The following is a 22,250-nucleotide window of genomic DNA, read 5'->3' as shown; positions in this document are numbered from 1 at the left end:
CCATTTCCCGCTGCTATCCTGGATTGTTAGATATCCTGTAGACTGTTCCCGGGACAGGTGAGGCTGCTGATCCCTTATTTTCGAGGCTGCTGATCCCTTAATTTCAGATCTGAAAGTTGACAGCTATGTTTCTCAACCTGTGGGTCCCCAGATGTTGTTGAACTACAACTCCCATCACCTCTAGCTAGCAAGGCCAGAGCTCAGGGATGATGGGAGTTGTAGTCCAGCAACATCTGGGGACTGTTGAGAACCACTTCTAGCCCATGAGTAGGCAAACTAAGGCCCAGGGGCCTGATCCGGCTGAATCGCCTTCCCAATCCAGCCCGCGGACGGTCCGGGAATCAGCATGTTTTTACATGTCCTTTTCTTTAAAATGCATCTCTGGGTTATTTGTGGGGCATAGGAATTCGTTCTTTTTTTCTTCAAAATATAGTCCGGCCCCCACAAGGTCTGAGGGACAGTGGACTGGCCCCCTGCTGAAAAAGTTCTGCTGACCCCTGATCTAGTCCAGTATCCTGTTCCCACAGTGGCCAAGCAGATTCCTGTGGATTCAAGCGCGGAAGCCTTCTCCGCTCCTGCAGTTTGCCGCCACTGATATTCAGAAATGTCGCTGCCTCCAGTTGGTTAGTAGCCATCGATAGCCCTCTTCTCCTTGAATGAGTCTCTTGTCCAGCCCATTATTGCCTCCAAGCACCTGTTCATCCCTTGGGCAACCCATGCTCACTATTACGCAATTTTACGACATGTAGGGCATCCATTGCATGGGTAAATCCATGCGTCACATCCGCACCGCACATTTTAACATCGCATTTAAAGCACATGGCTTTCCCTCGAATAATCTTGGGGATTGCCGAATGCCTCTCACAAAGCATTCCCTGGGGATTATCTAATTGATTTTTTTATTTTTATTGTTATTCATGTTTTTAAACTGTTATTTTATGCTGCTTTTATAATTAAGTGTCTTTAAGTGTTTTAAATTTGTTGTTAGCCGCCCTGAGCCCAGTTTTTGAACCGGGAAGGGCGGGGTATAAATAAAAATTTATTATTATTTATTATAAAGGCACAATTATACATTATACGGCTTCCGGAGAATGCTGAAGAAAAGGAAACCGGAGGAAAAGAAGAGAAGAAGGAGGGGGGGAAGGACTGTCCTGTCCGTTGCGTAAAATAAATTATTCAAAATATTCTCTCTAGAATGACAGCCAGCTGATCTACTTTCTGCTAGGCAATGTTTTCCCAATCTTCCAATCCCAATGTCTCAGATTAATTCATTTTCCTTTTTACACAAAAAGTCCCAAAGGAACCACATTTCCCACCCACCCCAAAGTTTGCTTCTGAGCCCAATGCACCCGTGAATCACTGGAAGTGCAACAACCTGGTGTCCACCGCCTTATAATCAGTGAGTTAATCTGGTCCATAATTGCATTTTGTCGGGTTTTCCCCCCCCCCCCAGGGAGCCTAGTGTGATTTAAAACGCTTTAATCGTATCCGGAAAGGGCTCGTCGTTTTAATTGCTGTCTTGTTTCCTTGTAAATGTTTCCTTTATAGCATTGTTAGCGACAGGGTTTTCAAATATATGGTCTCAGGGAGACACTTTTTCCTAGCAGCCGTTTGCCATTATGCTGGGGTTGAAACTAACAGAGCAAGATTCATGCGGCAATTTGGAGCTGATTTACTGTACTAAAACTCTCACACCTGGGGGGAACGAATGTGATATTTTTAGAAGCATGTAAGAAGAGACAGCAGTCACAAAATTAAAAGACGCCTGCTTCTTGGGAGAAAAGCAGTGACAAACCTAGACAGCATCTTAAAAAGCAGAGACATCACCTTGCCGACAAAGGTCCGTATAGTCAAAGCTATGGTTTTCCCAGTAGTGATGTATGGAAATGAGAGCTGGACCATAAAGAAGGCTGATCGCTGAAGAATTGATGCTTTTGAATGATGGTGCTGGAGGAGACTCTTGAGAGTCCCATGGACTGCAAGAAGATCAAACGTATCCATTCTTAGGGAAATCAGCCCTGAGTGCTCACTGGAAGGACAGATCCTGAAGCTGAGGCTCCAAGACTTTGGCCACCTCAGGAGAAGAGAAGACTCCCTGGGAAAGACCCTGATGTTGGGAAAGATGGAGGGCACAAGGAGAAGGGGACGACAGGGGACGACAGAGGACGAGATGGTTGGATAGTGATCTTGAAGCTACCGGCATGAGTTTGACCAAACTGCGGGAGGCAGTGGAAGACAGGAGTCCCTGGCGTCCTCTGGTCCAGGGGGTCAAGAAGAGTCGGACACGACTAAACAACAAAAGAAGAGTCCTTCTGGATCAGGTCATCGGCTCCTCTAGTCAAGCACCCTGTTCTCACAGCGGCTAACCAGATGCCTGTAGGAAACCCACAAGCAGGATTTGAACACAAGATCCCTCTCTTTTCCTGCAATTCCAAGCAACTGGGATCCAGGGGGCATCGCTGCCTCTGACCGTGGAGGCAGAGCTTAGCCATTGTGGAAGGGAGCCATCGATAGCCTTTACTCTCCATGAATTTCATAGGAACACAGAATTGGGGCACCCTGAGGGTCATCTAGTCCAACCCTCTTCAAATTCAGGGATATATCGCAGCCATTCCATACAGGGATCAAACCGTCAACCTTGGCATTACCAGCATATGCTCTAACCCACTGAGCTATCCAGATGGGGGGGAAATTATGTCATATATAAAGGTAAAGGGACCCCTGACCATTAGGTCCAGTCGTGGCCGACTCTGGGGTTGCGGGGTTCATCTCACTTTATTGGCCAGGGAGCCGGCGTACAGCTTCTGGGTCATGTGGCCAGCAGGACTAAGCCGCTTCTGGAGAACCAGAGCAGCGCACAGAAACGCCGTTTACCTTCCCGCCGGAGTGGTACCTATTTATCTACTTGCACTTTGACGTGCTTTCGAACTGCTAGGCTGGCAGGAGCAGGGACCGAGCAATGGGAGCTCACCCCATCGTGGGGATTTGAACCGCCGACCTTTTGACCGGCAAGCCCTAGGCTCTGTGGTGTAACCCACAGCGCCACCCGCGTCCCACATTTAATATATATAGGATAAGGTGAAATAGTGAAATCAGTAGAATAAACCTCATAATGGGAAAATAAAAAGAAATTTTATTGGGCATTAATGACAATATGAATTAAAATATAAAATGCAATTATGGTAATTAACAGTATTTGTAAATGAATATAGACAGACAACCCCTTCATGGATCACTGCCTTGCCGTGGCGAAGGGGCTTGAAGAACTCAGAGAAGCTATGAACTACGCCGAGCAGGGCACCCAAGATGAACAGGTCATAGTGGAGAGTTTTGACCAAACGTGATCCACCTGGAGTAGGAATCGGCAAGCCACTCCAGTATCCCTGCCAAGAAAACTCCATGGACAAAGACAACAGGCATATAAAAGTTATGACACTGGAAGATGAGCCCCTCAGGTCGGAAGGTGTCCAACATGCTACTGGGGAAGAGCGGAGGACAAGTACAAGTAGATCTAGAGCTGATGAAGCGGCTGGGCCAAAGCCGAAAGGACGCTCAGTTGTGGATATGCATGGAAGCGAAAGGAAAGTCCAATGCTGTAAAGAAAAATATTGCATAGGAACCTGGAATGTAAGAACCATGAACCTGGGTAAGTTGGATGTGGTCAAAAATGAGATGGCAAGAATAAATATTGACATCCTGGGCATCAGTGAGCTAAAATGGACGGGAATGGGCGAATTCAGTTCGGATGACTACCATATCTACTACTGTGGGCAAGAAACCCGTAAGAGAAATGGAGTGGCCCTCATAGTCAACAAAAGAGTGGCGAAAGCTGTACTGGGATGCAGTCTCAAAAATGATAGAATGATCTCGATACGAATCCAAGGCAGACCTTTTAACATCACAGTAATCCAAGTTTATGCACCAACTACTGGTGCTGAAGAAACTGAAATTGACCAGTTCTATGAAGACTTACAAAACCTTATCAAAGTGACACCAAAGAAGGATGTTCTGCTCATTATAGGGGATTGGAATGCTAAAGTAGGGAATCAAGAGATAAAAGGAACAACTGGCAAGTTTGGCCTTGGAGATCAAAACGAAGCAGGGCAAAGGCTAATAGAGTTCTGTCAAGAGAACAAGCTGGTCATCACAAACACGCTTTTCCAACAACACAAGAGACGACTCTACACATGGACATCCCCAGATGGGCAACATCGAAATCAGATTGATTATATTCTCTGCAGCCAAAGATGGAGAAGCTCTATACAGTCAGCAAAAACAAGACCTGGAGCTGACTGTGGCTTAGATCATCAGCTCCTTATAGCAAAATTCAAGCTTAAACTGAAGAAAGTAGGAAAAACCACTGGACAGGTAAGATACAATCTAAACCAAATCCCTTATGAATACACAGTGGAAGTGAGGAACAGGTTTAAGGATTTAGATTTGCTGGACAGAGTGCCTGAAGAACTATGGATGGAGGCTCGCAACATTATACAGGAGGCAGCAACTAAAACCATCCCAATGAAAAAGAAATGCAAGAAAGCAAAGTGGCTGTCCAACGAGGCCTTACAAATAGCGGGGGAGAGAAGGCAAGCAAAATGCGAGGGAGATAGTGAAAGATACAGGAAATTGAATGCAGATTTCCAAAGAACAGCAAGGAGAGACAAGAAGGCCTTCTTAAACGAGCAATGCAAAGAAATAGAGGAAAGCAACAGAACGGGAAGAACCAGAGATCTGTTCAAGAAAATCGGAAATATGAAAGGAACATTTCGTACAAAGATTACCATAATAAAGGACAAAAGTGGTAAAGATCTAACTGAAGCAGAAGACATCAAGAAGAGGTGGCAAGAATACACAGAGGAATTATACCAGAAAGATATGGATGTCTCATACACCCCAGGTAGTGTGGTTGCTGACCTTGAGCCAGACATCCTGGAGAGTGAAGTCAAATGGGCCTTAGAAAGCACTGCAAATAACAAGGCCAGTGGAAGTGATGGTATTCCAGCTGAACTGTTTAAAATTTTAAAAGATGATGCTGTTAAGGTGCTACACTCAATATGCCAGCAAGTTTGGAAAACTCAGCAGTGGCCAGAGGATTGGAGAAGATCAGTCTACATTCCAATCCCAAAGAAAGGCAGTGCCAAAGAATGCTCCAACTACCGCACAATTTCACTCATTTCACATGCTAGCAAGGTTATGCTTAAAATTCTACAAGGAAGGCTCAAGCAGTATGTGGACCGAGAACTCCCAGAAGTGCAAGCTGGATTTAGAAGAGGCAGAGGAACCAGAGACCAAATTGCAAACATGCGCTGGATTATGGAGAAAGCTAGAGAGTTCCAGAAAGACATCTACTTCTGCTTCATTGACTATGCAAAAGCCTTTGACTGTGTTGACCACAGCAAACTATGGCAAGTTCTTAAAGAAATGGGAGTGCCTGATCACCTCATCTGTCTCCTGCGAAATCTCTATGTGGGACAAGAAGCTACAGTTAGAACTGGATAGGGAACAACTGATTGGTTCCAAATTGGGAAAGGAGTACGGCAAGGCTGTATATTGTCTCCCTGCTTATTTAACTTATATGCAGAATTCATCATGCGAAAGGCTGGGCTGGATGAATCCCAAGCCGGAATTAAGATTGCCGGAAGAAATATCAACAACCTCAGATATGCAGATGACACAACCTTGATGGCAGAAAGTGAAGAGGAATTAAAGAACCTTTTAATGAGGGTGAAAGAGGAGAGCGCAAAATATGGTCTGAAGCTCAACATCAAAAAAACGAAGATCATGGCCACTGGGCCCATCACCTCCTGGCAAATAGATGGGGAAGAAATGGAGGCAGTGAGAGATTTTACTTTCTTGGGCTCCATGATCAGTGCAGATGGTGACAGCAGTCACGAAATTAAAAGACGCCTGCTCCTTGGGAGAAAGGCGATGGCAAACCTAGACAACATCTTAAAAAGCAGAGACATCACCTTGCCAACAAAGGTCCGTATAGTAAAAGCCATGGTTTTCCCAGTAGTGATGTATGGAAGTGAGAGCTGGACCATAAAGAAGGCTGATCGCCGAAGAATTGATGCTTTTGAATTATGGTGCTGGAGGAGACTCTTGAGAGTCCCATGGACTGCAAGAAGATCAAACCTCTCCATTCTGAAGGAAATCAGCCCTGAGTGCTCACTGGAAGGACAGATCGTGAAGCTGAGGCTCCAATACTTTGGCCACCTCATGAGAAGAGAGGACTCCCTGGAAAAGACCCTGATGTTGGGAAAGATGGAGGGCACAAGGAGAAGGGGACGACAGAGAATGAGATGGTTGGATGGTGTTCTTGAAGCTACTAGCATGAGTTTGATCAAACTGCGGGAGGCAGTGGAGGACAGAAGTGCCTGGCGTGCTCTGGTCCATGGGGTCACGAAGAGTCGGACATGACTAAACGACTCAACAACAACAACATAGACAGACAACAAGATTTGTATGTACAGAAAGATTTATTTGTATACAGACACTGTATGGACAAGGATGGAAGAAGAAGAACAATATACAAAATGGACAAAGATAATGCGAAAAATTTAGAGGTGACATAAAAAAGCCAGAAGAAGGAAGGAGGAGCTTTTCAGGATGTCTTAGACATAGTGGTACCTCAGGTTAAGTACTTAATTCATTCTGGAGGTCCGTACTTAACCTGAAACTGTTCTTAACCTGAAGCACCACTTTAGCTAATGGGGCCTCCCGCTGCCACTGCGTCGCTGCTGCACGATTTCTGTTCTAATCCTGAAGCAAAGTTCTTAACCTGAAGCACTATTTCTGGGTTAGTGGAGTCTGTAACCTGAAGCGTCTGTAACCTGAGGTACCACCGTATTTGTCCAGTTCTCTTTCTGACGCCGTCCAAGCTTGCTGGCCGGCAGGGCCTCCTGCAGCAGTGAGTTCCATCGTGGCAGCTTGGGGGAAAAATAAAAACAGCGGCTGTGTAAAAGCCCAGCAGGACCCAGGAGGGAACTACTGTACTGTGTACAGTTTGCCCAACGCAAGATAAACGAGAGTTGCTCCAGTGGCACAGGAGGGCAAGATTTATCCATGAAACCACGCAAACCTATAAATAGCGGTGGGGAAGTGAAGGTGGCTTGGGTTTATTACGCACAAGCCGCCTTTATTTCTTCCTTTCTTTTAATTCAGTCCCGCCGTGCCAGGAATAGCACCTAATCCCAAAATGTTAGGAGATTAGGACTCTAGCAAGAAGGCAGTTTCTCAAAGGCAGCATTCAAGCTGAGCAACTTGCCAGCCACCAAGCAGGGGGATTTGGGGGGAGAGAGACCCCTGTCTGCTCTCAGCCACTGTTTATTTCTGTGGGGTCACAAGAATGAGGCGTGCAGTTGAGCCCCGGAGACACAAACCGTGCTGCAGAAGGAGCAAGACACCCTGTCGTGCCCCGATGACGTCACTCGCTTATTTTTGGGATCTGCCCAAGGTGGCGTTTAATCCGACGGGGACGTCTGTCTGCAGCTTCAGACATCTTTGGGGGGGGTGTGTGGCTAGGAGGACCATGTTAGCTCGTGGGTTTAAAAGTTTGCCGTCCTCCTGATCTTAAACAATGCACAATCTCCACCTGTCTATAGCTGAGCTTTTTACACCAGGATGAATCTGTTCAGCTTGCAGTGAACTAAGTTCTGCTTGGCGTATACCCATTGAAATTAATGGACCTAAGTTGCCCGTCGTGGCCATTGATTTCAGTGGTTCTAATATGAGTATCTCTGGAGAGTCCCATGGACTGCAAGAAGATCAGACCTCTCCATTCTGAAGGAAATCAGCCCTGAGTGCTCACTGGAAGGACAGATCCTGAAGCTGAGGCTCCAAGACTTTGGCCACCTCAAGAGAAGAGAAGACTCCCTGGAAAAGACCCTGATGTTGGGAAAGATGGAGGGCACAAGGAGAAGGGGACGACAGAGGACGAGGTGGTTGGACAGTGTTCTCGAAGCTACCAACACGAGTTTGACCAAACCGCGGGAGGCAGTGGAAGACAGGAGTGCCTGGTGTGCTCTGGTCCAGGGGGTCACGGAGAGTTGGACACGACTAAACAACAACAACACATTCTGCATGGACTGGCTGCATGGCAACATGTGCAAATGTCTTGAGATACCCATTAGATCCATAAATTACCATATAGCATTTATTCAGCACACAAAAACAGGACAATTTGTTGTTGTCAAAGGACAGCTGGACGTATAAAGGACCCCATTACCTTCAGTAGCTTGGGGCCTCATCAAACCTAAATCCTGCCCTGGTCTCTCCCTGTTCAATGGGGTTTCCCTCCCAGGAAGAAAGGTACTTAATTTTTAATACTTAATTTTTCGTGCATAAGGAGGTAAGGATCAGGTCAAAGGGGGCTCATCTAGTCCCCGCATCCTGTCCTCACAGCGGTCAACCAAATGCCCCCATGGGAAGCCCATGGGCAGGATCCAAACCCAAGACTGAAGCCTCCTCTCCTGGTGTTTCCAGCAAGCAGCATTCAAATGCATTGCTGAGCATAGCATAAAGGTAAAGGGACCCCTGACCATTAGGTCCAGTCGTGGCCGACTCTGGGGTTGTGGTGCTCATCTCACTTTATTGGCCAAGGGAGCTTCCCAAGGTACAGCTTCCGGGTAATGTGGCCAGCATGACTAAGCCGCTTCTGGCGAACCAGAGCAGCGCACGGAAACGCCATTTACCTTCCCGCCAGAGCGGTATCTATTTATCTACTTGCACTTTGACGTGCTTTCGAGCTGCTAGGTTGGCAGGGGCAGGGACCGAGCAGCGGGAGCTCACCCCGTCGCGGGGATTCGAACTGTCGACCTTCTGATGGGCAAGTCCTAGGCTCTGTGGTTTAACCCACAGTGCCACCCACATCCCTGAGCATAGCATACTCCCCCCTTTTTTTTGCTTGGGAGCATAGCATTTGTTGTTGTTTAGTCGTTTTGTCGTATCCGCCTCTTCGTGACCCCCTGGACCAGAGCACGCCAGGCACTCCTGTCTTCCACTGCCTCCCACAGTTTGGTCAAACTCATGCTGGTAGCTTCGAGAACACTGTCCAGCCATCTCATCCTCTGTTGTCCCCTTCTCCTTGTGCCCTCCATCTTTCCCAACATCAGGGTCTTTTCCAGGGAGTCTTCTCTTCTCACGAGGTGGCCAAAGTCTTGGAGCCTCAGCTTCAGGATCTGTCCTTCCAGTGACCACTCAGGGCTGATTTCCTTCGGAATGGAGAGGTTGGATCTTCTTGCAGTCCATGGGACTCTCAAGAGTCTCCTCCGGCACCAGAATTCAAAAGCATCAATACAGTACTTCCAAGAAAGAAACTCGCTCAGCGACTCCTCCGGTCTGAAAGCGCCCCCTCTCGGCGCGCTGCGGAATCACGGAATGAGATTTGCTCCTTTGCAAACCCAGCCTTGCAATGTCAGCCCGGGAGGCGACGGCGGCGCGGAGGCTTCTGGGAGATGTAGTCTCCCTCTGCTTGCAGCTGCAGCCGGGTCAGCTGGAGAACTACAGCTCCCAGGGTTGCAAGAGCCAAGAGAGAGAGAGGAAGAGCAATTGGGTAGCTCTTCCAGGCTTGGCGCAAGGAAGGGAAAAAAAAGGGGGGGGGGTCCTGTTTAGTTGCATTTCTTTGCAAAAAAATTAAGGGGTTTGCACCGGGAGGGAAAATGAACGTGGTCTTTGCAGTCAAGCAGTACATCGCCAAGATGATCGAGGAAAGCGGGGCAGGCATGAAGGTGCTTCTGATGGACAAAGAGACGGTGAGCTCGGAAAGGGGGAGGGAGGAACGCAGGAACGCGCCAGGTACCCTTGCTCCATACAGACCAGTGTTGCCAGCACGGGCTGGCAGCAGCAGCGGCTCTCCAGGGGTTTCAGGGCAGGGGTAGTAGGGCTGGCTTCAGGGATGGAGCCGGGGATATGCCAAACGGGGGCTCTCTGGCACTCAGATCCAGCCCGCCCCCTAAAACTAAAACCAAGATTTCAGTCCTCATGGGGGTTCTAAATGGCCTGATTTGAACAGGGGAGAGGGTGGAGGTGGCGTGTACTGAGATCATTGGCTCAGTGATGTCTACACTGGCTGGCAGGGGCTGGCCAGAGTCTCAGGGAGGAGATGCCACTGGAATTCGAACCGAGGACCGCCTGGATGGAATTCAGGGTGACAGGCAAAGTTCTCCGGTGATTCTGTGTTGCAGCTGTTGGTTGGGGCTTTGCTCAAAGTGATGTCTGCAGGCTTGCAACACTTACGGTATACGGCCTCGGTCCTGAAGGAGAGTCTCCACCTCCATCGTCCAGCCTGGACACTGAGGTCCAGCTCTGAGGGCCTTCTGGCAGTTCCCTCGCTGCGAGAAGTGAGATTACAGTGAACCAGATAGAGGGCCTTCTCGGTGGTGGCACCCGCCCTGTGGAATGCCCTCCCAGCAGATGTCAAAGAGATAAACAACTATTTTACTTTTAAAAGACAACTGAAGGCGGCCCTGTTTAGGGAAGTCTTTAATGTCTGATGCTGTATTGTTTTAATATTTGGTTGGAAGCCACCCAGTGTGGCTGGGGAAACCCAACCAGATGGGCGGGGTATAAATAATACATTGTTGTTGTTGTTGTTATTTAGCTGATTTCCAGCACTGACCTCTTGTGTTTCCTCATTTCAATTGGGCAAAATGTGTGGGGGATCTTTCTTTCCCCTGAATGTTGGACTTGATGGCCTTTGGGGGGGGGTCCCTTGTAACTCCGCAGTTTTGTGAATCGGAGACCCCCTGCTCTAATGGACCGCACCCCCTCCTTTGTGTCTCCATGGCCCCCTAGGTGGTGCTGGACTCTGACTCCCAGCAAGCCTGACACGATGGGAGTTCGAGTCCTGCAACATCAGAGTCCTTCAGTAGAAGACCCTTCTCTTAATAATAATAATAATTTATTATTTTACCCTGCTCATCTGGCTGGGTTTCCCCAGCCACTCTGAGCAGCTTCCAACAAAAGATTAAAATGCAATAATTCATCAAATATTAAAAGCTTCCCTAAACAGGGCTTCCTCCAAATGTCTTCTAAAAGTCAAATAGTTTATTTCCTTGACATCTGATGGGAGGGCGTTCCACAGGGCGGGCACCACCACCGAGAAGACCCCTTTCCTGGTTTCCTGTAACTTTGCTTCTCGAAGTGAGGGAATCGCCAGAAGGCCCTCGGTGCTGGACCTCAGTGTCCGGGCAGAACGATGGAGGTGGAGACACTCCTTCAATCCCGCCACCCTCCCAGACCTTCTTGGTGGGGACAAGGGAGCGGGCCTTCTCGGTGGTGGCTCCCCGCAGACAACTTTGAAGCTCCCTCCCTGGAGAAGCCAGACTGCCTCCCTCCTTGCTATTCTTTGACCAGCAGGTGAAGACTGTTCAGTATTGGGAAATAATCCATAAGGAATTGGAAAAAAAAAATCCAATTTAAATTTTTAAAAAATCCGATTTTTTAATTATTATTATTTTTTAATCATTGATTTTTATCTACCCTTCCCGCAGACCAGTATCGTGAGCATGGTGTACACGCAGTCTGAGATCCTGCAGAAAGAGGTGTACCTCTTTGAGCGCATCGATTCAGCCAATCGGGAGAACATGAAGCACCTGAAAGCCATCTGCTTCTTGCGACCCACAAAGGTGAGACAGGGCAAAAGGGAGCCTGTGCCAGAGGTGGGGGAACATCTGGGGGAGCCATCCAGATGTTTTGGGCTCACCTCTCCCCATTAGCCTTCAGGTCCCTGGAGCTTGCATGTTTATTGATTTCAAACCAGAGTGGATTTGGTTTAAACCACTAGTCAGTAAGACTTGACTTAGATCATTTTTTTTTTTTTTACAGAAAGTCTCATTCTTGCAGGTATAATCTTAATATTCACAACCAGATGAAGGTTTGATTTTTGCAATAATAAATTTTCAGAGTGGTTTTTACGGTTATATCAAAAATTACTGACTTGGTTATGCTATTAGAAATACATTGACAGATAATTATGAAATTATTGTGAGGTTTAATAAGTGAACTATTTATATTTGGACAACTTTCCTGCTGTACTTTATGGGAAGGAGAAAAACAATCACTTCCTTAATAACAATTTATTTAACTAAAACAATAACATAGCATATGTATCCATGTTTGTTAACTGAAGTGGTTAAACGATTACAAAAAAAAACTTGGACTGAGTTTTAGCATACATGAAAAACTTAAATCCTCATTTCCTGATGGATAGCCTTTGGACTATAATGTAACTTAAACAGAAAACGATATTTAGAAAGGCTTTTCCTCCAAAAGCATTTTATTTAAAAATCCAATTTAAATCCAAAAAAATCTGATTTTTTGATATATATATTTTTAAAAAACATTGATTTTTATCCACCCTGTTTCAAACCCTAAAGGCGGGCAACGACAATCAAATATATAGCTATATAAAACACCTTGAAAATTACCAGAAGTGCTTTCCGTAACTGGTTTAAGGACTTAATTTCTCACCTCACTATGGTGTCTGGATGAATTGTCCTTTCAGGAAAACGTGGATTACCTCATTCAGGAGCTGCGACGTCCGAAATACAGCACCTATTTTATTTGTAAGTACGGAAAGCCTCTCGGTGTGTTGCGTTTTCTTGGCAGCACGGCGTAGTGATTAAAGCTGGACCTGGGAAAGATTCGGATTCAAATCCCCCCACTTGGTCATGAAATTCCCTGCCGTCTCTCAGCCTAGTAACCAAACAATTTAACCCCTGTATTGCAAACAGTAGTCAGTTATATACAAGGCAACACAATGACCAAGTACAATTATACAATATCAATATACACTCTTTATATAATATGAAATACATGAAATCACATAAACAGAAAACTTAGGAATCTCTGAAAGCCACAAAATAGGCACTCTTAATGGATTCTCTTGAAGACATAAAACCAAATAAACATACCGTATTTTTCGCCCTATAGGACGCACTTTTTCCCCTCCAAAAATGAAGGGGAAATGTGTGTGCGTCCTATGGGGCGAATGCAGGCTTTCCTGGGCTTCCTGCAGCTCTGCGCCACCCTCCCGATCCCGGCGCGAAGCCGCGCGGGGCTCCGGAGGGTGGCGCGGAGCTGCCTGCATTCCGAAGCCTGGTGCGCGCTGAAGAGCACCCCCTGGCTTCGTGCACCTCTCCGCAAGCCTGGGGAGACCGGCGCGTCTCCCTAGGCTTGCAGATAGCAGGCTGTTCTGGGGGCTGGGGTCGGGGGAAGCTCGGGCTTCCCCCGCGCCTGCCCCGTGCCTGGGGAGGGAAATTTTTTTTTCTTTATTCCCCCCCCCAAAAAAAATTAGGTGCGTCCTATGGGGCGGTGCGTCCTATGGGGCGAAAAATACAGTAAGTCTTATAAGTCTCTGAAAGTCTTTGAAGACAATGCAAGTCTCTGAAAGAACCAATGGGTCAGATTCTTATCTGTTTTGGGGGGACAGGGGGCGGGCAGGTGTGGGGGACTCCCTGGTCCTGAATGGGGTCATTGTGCCCCTGAAGGACCAGGTGCTCAGCCTGGTAGTCATTTTGGACTCACAGCTGTCCATGGAGGCACAGGTTAATTCTGTGTCCAGGGCAGCTGTCTACCAGCTCCATCTAGTATGCAGGGTGAGACCCTCCCTGCCCACAGACTGTCTTGCCAGAGTGGTGCATGCTCTGGTTATCTCCCGCTTGGACTACTGCAATGCGTTCTATGTGGGGCTACCTTTGAAGGTGACCTGGAAACTACAACTAATCCAGAATGCGGCAGCTAGACTGGGAACTGGGAGCGGCCGCCGAGACCATATAACTCCGGTCTTGAAAGACCTACATTGGCTCCCAGTACGTTTCCGAGCATGTTATAGATTTCGGTTGTGCTTGCTTTTTTATGCATGGGTTAGCTGCCTTGGACCTATCCTTTGAGAGAACAGCACATCTTTTAAAAATAAGTGATGCTCATTGATAGCTGCATTAACCACAAATGTTCAGTTATTTTGGGATGGCGTGAGCTGACCCAGACAGGCCGCTAGAGGTCATCCTCGCCTTACACAATCGCCCCGATGGAGCACAACAGCTGCTTGGTTTGCAGCCTAAGGCTGATTTTGGCCCTGCCCCTGGAAGACTTGGATGGGGAGAAAGGCAAGAGTGGTAGGACCCATGGACTATATGGAACTTGCCGGACTGACTGGGAGACTCCGAGACCAGAGAGAAGAGATGGTGGAAGAAGATTGGAAGAAGTTTAAAGAATATCTGAAAAAAATATGTTAATCTTTAAATCTTAGAATAGCCTTGGAAGTGCATACAGGAGGTAGGGTTAGAAGTAGAAGACAGTGTATTTTAAAATAGTATTATTTGTAAAGGATAAAATGTGAAGATTATTATGGTAAAAGTAAGTGTGTTTAAAAAAATGGTTAAAAATTATGATATATGTAAGCTGCTAAAGATGAGATAAAATGAAAATCAGATGGGGGGACTTGGGGAAGCTCACCTAACAATGTTTAGAAAAAATAAGGATAAGACAAGAATTTGTTTGTACAGTGGTACCTCAGGTTAAGTACTTAATTCGTTCCGGAGGTCCATACTTAACCTGAAACTGTTCTTAACCTGAAGCACCACTTTAGCTAATGGGGCCTTCTGCTGCCACTGCTGCAATTTCTGTTCTCATCCTGAAGCAAAGTTCTTAACCCGAGGTACTATTTCTGGGTCAGCAGAGTCTGTAACCTGAAGCATATGTAACCTGAAGCGTATGTAACCCGAGGTACCACTGTATTGTTTGTTTTTCTGTTTGTGTTGTTTATTTGCGTTATAAAATGAATTTAAAAAATGGGGGGGGGAAGAGTGGTTAGGGCCCACCGTGGAACAGATCCACATCCCACCCAGCGACCATTGTTTCCCCCTTCTGTTTCTCGCTTATCCTGCTTCCTTTCTCTCCCTGCCTCCTTCCAGATTTCAGCAACGTCATCAGCAAGAGCAACGTCAAGTCTCTGGCCGAAGCCGATGAGCAGGAAGTTGTCGCAGAAGTCCAGGTACGTCTACGGTCAACGAGCCACAAGTCCCGGAAGTCTCTTGGCTTCCTTTTTTAAACATTTTATTTATAATTTTCAGGTTTATACATTCCACTTTAAAATCATATCAACATTTCTAAACTTGGCTTTCTTCCCCCTCTTTCAGCGGCTCCTTAAATTTATTTTTAACATCTTCTGCGTATCCTAAGTAACTTAATTTGCACATTTATTCATCTTCTTTAAATATATACAGTCGGACCTTGGGTCCCGAATGCCTTGCGAGTCAAATGTTTTGGCTCCCGAACGCTGCAAAACCGGAAGTGAGTTTTACGGTTTGTGAGCGTTCTTTTGGAACCCGAATGTCTGACTTGGCTTGACTTGGAGTTTCCTGCAGCCAATCAGAAGCCGCGCCTTGGTTTCCGAACATTTTGGAAGTCAAACGGACTTCCGGAACGGATTCCGTTTGACTTCCGAGGTACGACTGTACTCCTATGAAACTTCAGGTTATTACAATTAATCCTGTTAATGTTCTTATCCTTTTACAATTTAACTGTAAATATTCCATAAACGATTTCAATCCTTTTATAAAAAGTTTGTTATGTTGATTTCTTATTCTTCCAGTAAGTTTCACCATGTCTGCATATTCCATAAGTTTTTGTATCTCTGAGCTTCCTTTTTGAGGAAAGGCTCCCTGCTGAACGAAGGAATTAAATTTACGGCCTGTAGAGCATTAAAAGAAAATACTATGAATATGATGTATAGGTGGTATTTAACACCAACTCAGTTGGCTAAAATGTATAAGATGGGGGGGGGAGGAATGTTGGAAATGTAAAGAAAAAGAAGGAAATTTCTATCACGTGGTGGATTTGTAGCAAAGTACCGTATTTTTCGCCCCATAGGACGCACCGGCCCATAGGACGCATCACGTTTTTTTGGGGGGAAATAAAGGGGGAAAAATAATTTCCCCCCCAGGCGCTTGTGGGGCCAGCAGCGGGGTGAAGCGCTCTTCTCCCCGCCGCCCGCCTTCAGATCAGGTCCGGGGACAGCGGGGAGACGCGCTGCGCCTCCCCGCTGTCCCCGGAGCTTGTGGGGCTGGCGGTGGGGTCTCCCCGCCGTCAGCCTCCAAACCACTTCAGGAGAAAGCGGGATGGCGGCGTTCCGCCTCCCTCTGTCCCCTGACCTTGTGGGGCTGGCGCTGGGGCTCTCCTGAAGCCTGGAGAGGGAGAGGGGTCGGTGCGCACCGACCCTTCTCACTCTCCAAGCTTCAGCGAAAGCCTGCATTTGCCCCATAGGACGCACACACATTTCCCCTTCATTTTTGGAGGGGGAAAAGTGCGTCCTATAGGGCAAAAAATACGGTAAAAACCTTCTTGGATTTGATTAGTAATGAATTAAAAAAAATGTACAAAAGTACATTTGTTAAAAAATCAGAAGCATTTTTACAGGGTATAGTAGGGGAGAAAGAAACCAACAATTATTTTTGTATGCAACTACCGCAGCAAGGACTTTATTAGCCCAAAAATGGAAGCAACAGGAACTTCCAACAATTGAAGAGTGGCAGATGAAGATGATAAAATATACAGAACTGGCAAAGCTGACTGGAGAAATCTGAAACCTGTGTGATGAAGCTTTCCAAAAAGACTGGGGTGAATTTATGCAATATTTAAAGGACAATTGTAAACAATTAACAACACTAGCAGGATTGAATGAAGAAGACTTGTAGTGTTGATGACCCTACCTATTTACATTTTCCTTAAAATCGGACAATGGGAGTTGTATGATGTAAACAGGAAGAAGTAGAAATGCGAGGACAGAATAAACAATTATGGTAACCATGAGATGGGGGCGGGAGTCGAGTACCTCATAGGAGCAAAAATAGGGTGAAAAATGAGGAAGTGGTTGTATACTGTAAAATGGAAAACTTAATAAAATATTATAAAAAAGAGGAAAGGTTTTCTGCTGCTTTGGAGATGGAGAGATAACCAAACTGGTGCTGTTGCAGTCTAATTTGGTGCAACGATCTAATGCAGCCCCCCAGGCCCTTAAGCCTCTCCCCTTGCCCAACTCTTCACGATGCATGAGGCAGGCAATCCTATTCTCCTCGAATATAATAATAATAATAATAATAATAATAATAATAATAATAATAATAATAGTAATGATTTATTATATATATCCCGCCCATCTGGCTGAGTTTCGTCAGCCACTCTGGGCGGCTTCCAACAAAATATTAAAATACAGTAATGCATCAAACATTCAAAGCTTCCCTAAACAGCGCTGCCTTCAGATGTCTTCTAAAAGTCTGGTAGTTGTTCTTCTCTTTGACATCGGATGGGAGGGCGTTCCACAGGGCGGGTGCCACCACCGAGAAGGCCCTCTGCCTGGTTCCCTGTAAGTTGGCTTCTCACAGTGAGGGAACCGCCAGAAGGCCCTCAGCACTAGACCTCAGTGTCCGGACAGAACGATTGAGGTGGAGACGCTCCTTCAGGTATACAGGACCGAGGCCGTTTAGGGCTTTAAAGTTCAGCACCAACACTTTGAATTGTGCTCGGAAACATCCTGGGAGCCAATGTAGGTCTTTCAAGACTGGTGTTATGTGGTCTCGGCGGCCGGTCCCAGTCCCCAGTCTAGCTGCCGCAGTGACAAACCCTGCCCCTGCTTTATACCCAACCTCGCTTTGCCGCACATTGACCCTGGTCCTGGTCACCGGCGTTAAATAGCCTCTCGGGCATTGCTATGACACTGAGTCTCTCCTGTTTCTCGCCTGGCAGGAATTCTACGGAGACTACATTGCCGTGAACCCGCACGTGTTCTCTCTCAACATCTCTGTCTGCTGTCAGGTAGGTGGCGTGAGAGGAATCCTGGTAACTTCCAGGCCTCCTCACAACTTTCAGCGCCGGTTCCCAGATTCTTCAGGGGAAGCCGTGGCTGTCCAAAGGGGTGTGATAGCTGCATCAAATATCTGGTGCAGATGGAGGCGTCAAAAGTCACCTAGCAGCAGACTAGGCGAGATGTTTTGTTGTAGCAGAGTGCGAGAGGTTGGGTGGCTGTCCTGTCATGGGTCCATCGCAGAGGGTTGGACCAGATGACCCTGGGGTCCCTCCCAACGCGGGTGGCGCTGTGGTCTAAACCACTGAGCCTCTTGGGCTTGCCGATCAGAAGGTTGGCGGTTTGAATCCCCACGACGGTGGTGAGCTCCCGTTGCTCTGTTCCAGATCCTGCCAACCTAGCAGTTCGAAAGCACACCAGTGCAAGTAGATAAATAGGTACCATTGTGGCAGGAAGGTAAACGGCGTTTCCATGTACTCTGGTTTTTGTCACGGTGTCCCATCGCGCCAGAAGTGGTTTAGTCACACTGGCCACCTGACCCAGAAAAGCTGTCTGTGAACAAACACCAGCTCCCTCGGCCTGAAAGCGAGATGAGTGTTGCAACCCCATAATCGCCTTTGACTGGACTGGACTATCCAGGGTCCTTTACCTTTACCTCTACGATTCTGTAGCTGCTCCTGGGGCATCACCTAAGCAGCCTGTTGGCTGCTTACGCTGCGTATTTTTATGTCATATTTTTATGTCGTGAACTTCCCCTGTTAACGGAGAAATCTGAGGGCTCCCTTGGACAAAAAACAAGGACACCAGCCAGGAATACCAGAGCAAAACAGCAGCCTATAGGCTTGGTCTTTATTGAAGACTGTCGCGACAGGACTCCCACCTGCCAGAAGGTGGAACAAGATGGAAGCCCCGAATAAAGAGCCCCCAAACTTTTATTAGCTGCTAATCCCTATGTTAGGGGACACAGGTGGCACTTTGGGTTAAACCACAGAGCCTAGGACTTGCCGATCACAAGGTCGGCAGTTCAAATCCCCGCGATGGGGTGAGCTCCCGTTGCTCGGTCCCTGCTCCTGCCAACCTAGCAATTCGAAAGCACGTCAAGTGCAAGTAGATAAATAGGTACCACTCCGGTAGGAAGGTAAACGGCGTTTCCGTGCGCTGCTCTGGTTTGCCAGAAGCGGCTTCGTCATGCTGGCCACATGACCCGGAAGCTGTACACCGGCTCCCTCGGCCAATAAAACGAGATGAGCGCCGCAACCCCAGAGTCGGCCACGACTGGACCTAATGGTCAGGTGTCCCTTTACCTAATCCCCATGTTACACCCCCCCCCAAACTACATCAGTAATACATCATGAAGATCACGGGGTGTTAACGGAACTTCAGGTGGCAGTGTGCAAATGTAATAAATGAAATAAAACCAAACAGGCTTTGCTCGGCTCTCATTGATCTCTTCGCCATATTTTTTTAGGGCCACAGCTGGGACCAGACTCAGCTCTCCAGGACCACCCAAGGCTTGACCGCTCTGCTCCTGTCCCTGAAGAAATGCCCCATGATCCGCTACCAGCTCTCTTCTGAACCAGCGAAGAGGCTGGCAGAGTGCGTCAAGGTTCGTTCCTATTTAGTAAAAGTATTTGTATGACACTGCCTAGTGAATTATTATTATTTTTTAAAGAGAACATCAGGGCAGTGCTCAACAAAGTGCATGCGATAAATCATAAAGCGCCATTGCCTCTTCCACAAGTCTCTCAAGAAATTAGGGATAAGTAACATCTAATTTGGGATGCGGGTGGCGCTGTGGGTTAAACCACAGAGCCTAGGGCTTGCTGATCAGAAGGTCGGCGGTTCAAATCCCCAGGACGGGGTGAGTTCCCGTTGCTCGGTCCCTGCCCCTGCCAACCAGCAGTTCGAAAGCACGTCAAAGTGCAAGTAGATAAATAGGTACCGCTCTGGCAGGAAGGTAAACGGCGTTTCCGTGCGCTGCTCTGGTTTGCCAGAAGCAGCTTAGTCTTGTTGGCCACATGACCCAGAAGCTGTACGCTGGCTCCTTTGGTCAGTAAAGCAAAATGATCGCCGCAACTCCAGAGTTGTCCACGACTGGACATAATGGTCAGGGGTCCCTTCACCTTTACCTTTAACATCTAATTCAGAGCTTTCCAAACTGTGTGTCGTGATGTGTTTTGTGTGTCGGAAGCAGTGGGCAGGTGTGTTGTGTCACACAAACTCGCCCCACCCTCCTCCTGGGGCTGGAAATGGGTTAGTTTAACCTCTGGTTTGCTAGTAAAACTGAATCACCGTGTCACGAAGTGATGCGTGTCTAAAAAGTGTGTCGTCAACATGAAAAGTTTGGAAAGCCCTGATCTGATTGGTTGGAAATGTTTCTTGATGTAACACACAGCTTTTTATTCTCAGCAGTCCTTGTGCCTCTGGAGGTCTCTCAAGTTGTTGTGTTTCTCTAGATCCTGCAAGTCATGAGTGCCACACTTTTTGCTCTCTCGTTTCTCAGGACGGCACCTTGCACTTAACCTGTCTATCTTACTGGAAATATCTGGATAACCAGCTTTATCATTTCTTCTGTTGACTATATGATCCCGTGCCAACCTTGGTTCGGTTCGGTTTCGTTTTTATGTGCTTGCTGTATTTAGTTTTTTGGGTTATATGTTTATTAAAACAAAAAAACTGTTTTATTTGAACTTGGGGCCCATCTAGCTTAGTACAGTGGTACCTCGGGTTACATACGCTTCAGGTTACAGACTCCACTAACCCAGAAATAGTACCTCAGGTTAAGAACTTTGCTTCAGGATGAGAACAGAAATCGTGCTCCGGCGGCAGCAGGAGGCCCCATTACCTAAAGTGGTGCTTCAGGTTAAGAACAGTTTCAGGTTAAGAACGGACCTCCGGAACGAATTTAGTACTTAACCCGAGGCACCACTGTACTGCCTACACTGGCTGGCAGCAGTAGCTTTCTAGATTTCAGGCAGGGGCCTAACTAGAGAGGCCCCTGGAGACTGAACTTGCAAGACAAGCAATTGCTCTCCCACTGAGCCAAAAAAGGTCACAGGCGAGTCTTTTTTGCCTTCCAGTGTCAGGGTAGAAAAACTAAGTTTGCAATTCCTGTGCAGGGGACCTTTTCACACCTTAACTACCTGGCTAGCCTATTCCTTTCCTCCCCTCCAAACAGCAAGTGATCACGAAAGAGTATGAGCTTTTTGACTTCCGTCGCACCGAAGTCCCTCCGTTGCTGCTGCTCCTGGACCGCTCGGATGACGCCATCACTCCGCTCCTGAACCAGGTGAGAGCCTCCCTGTCGCCTTGAAGCCGTCTTTAAATGGGAATCTGTGGAGCCTTCTACCTGGGAGGAGGTGGTGTTGGAAGCCGGAAAGGTAACTGATCTTAGCGAGCGGAGAGTCTGTGGCAAAGAGCAATCCGGAGGTGGGAGGCCAAGAGGCAGAGATGAGACGCACAGGTGTCTCCCCCCTCCTGCTGCAGCAAGCTCCCCTCCCGCCTGGGCTCCCAGGACCAGGAGAGGCATGAAGCGGGAGGAGCAAAGGCAGGTGTGATGGCATAGTCTCAGATTGCTTGGGAAAACCTCCAGAGAGGATGGAACATAGTCCCCACAACTGCCTCATAGGCAGGGCCATCTTTTTAATATATATTTTTATTGAACAGTTTTAACAAACAAATTATCAACCAATATAACCATTTACATTCCCCCCCTTTTTATCCCCCTCCCCCCCCAGGACTTCCCTCAGCTCCTCTCTCTGGTTTCTTTGCATATATTATCCTCTGCATATTGTAAAATTGTACATATCATTGCCTTATTTATCATATAGGCCAGGCCGTCTTTACCCAGGGGTGGAAGGGGTGCAGGGCATCCGGGCGCTGAATTCTGGGGGGCATCTGGTGCCCGCCGCTGAAGCCGCCGCAGCTCTTATCTACAGGTTATGAAATAATAAATAATTTTGATCAAGCTAGAAAAACAAAATACATATATACCTAGATCAGGGGTCTGCAACCGGCGGCTCCGGAGCCGCATGTGGCTCTTTTACACCTTTGCCGCGGCTCCGGGGCAGATACTAGCGAGGGGAGGAGGCACATTGTGCGCCCCAACACTCCCCACTGTGGCGGGCGCTGTACTGGCTGTGACGTCGCATGGGGGTGGTGCGTGCGTTAGTCACGCACTGTCCCGACGTCACCTTCCCACCCGCCCGCCCGCTACATTGTAAGGGGCATGTACGCTGGTTACTGCATTGAAAGGGGGCATGTACGCTGGTCACTGTTTTGAAGGGGAGTGAAGAACACACACACAAAAAAGGTAACTTGTTAATTTAACGTTTATTTCTATGAGGAGGAGTAATTCTGAGGGGTCAAACAAAGAAATAATAAAAAAGTGACAAAAAAGTTATTTTTATAATGACAAGTTTTGTGGCTCCCGTTTTTTTTTTCTTCG

General features: G+C 47.4%; 1 protein-coding gene across 2 annotated transcripts in view; it reads left to right on the top strand.

Annotated features, from left to right (window-relative positions):
- Positions 1–22,250, top strand: part of VPS45 (vacuolar protein sorting 45 homolog) — a 65,685-nt gene that overhangs the window by 5,436 nt on the left and 37,999 nt on the right. Inside the window, exons 1-7 of one of the 2 annotated variants that reach the window (XM_082202245.1) lie at positions 9,498–9,752; positions 11,493–11,627; positions 12,506–12,566; positions 14,916–14,995; positions 17,746–17,814; positions 19,272–19,409; positions 20,982–21,092. In XM_082202245.1, the coding sequence (XP_082058371.1) occupies positions 9,660–9,752; positions 11,493–11,627; positions 12,506–12,566; positions 14,916–14,995; positions 17,746–17,814; positions 19,272–19,409; positions 20,982–21,092 (687 nt within the window). In that variant the 5' untranslated portion in view covers positions 9,498–9,659. Of the gene's footprint in view, positions 1–9,497; positions 9,753–11,492; positions 11,628–12,505; positions 12,567–14,915; positions 14,996–17,745; positions 17,815–19,271; positions 19,410–20,981; positions 21,093–22,250 lie in introns of those variants that run through there. The other variant, XM_082202246.1, reaches the window with a different exon arrangement.

The sequence above is a fragment of the Podarcis vaucheri genome, assembly GCF_965113315.1.
Source record: "Podarcis vaucheri genome assembly, chromosome: 16".
Classification (NCBI taxonomy): domain Eukaryota; kingdom Metazoa; phylum Chordata; class Lepidosauria; order Squamata; family Lacertidae; genus Podarcis; species Podarcis vaucheri.
This window is presented reverse-complemented; position numbering and strand designations above follow the sequence as displayed.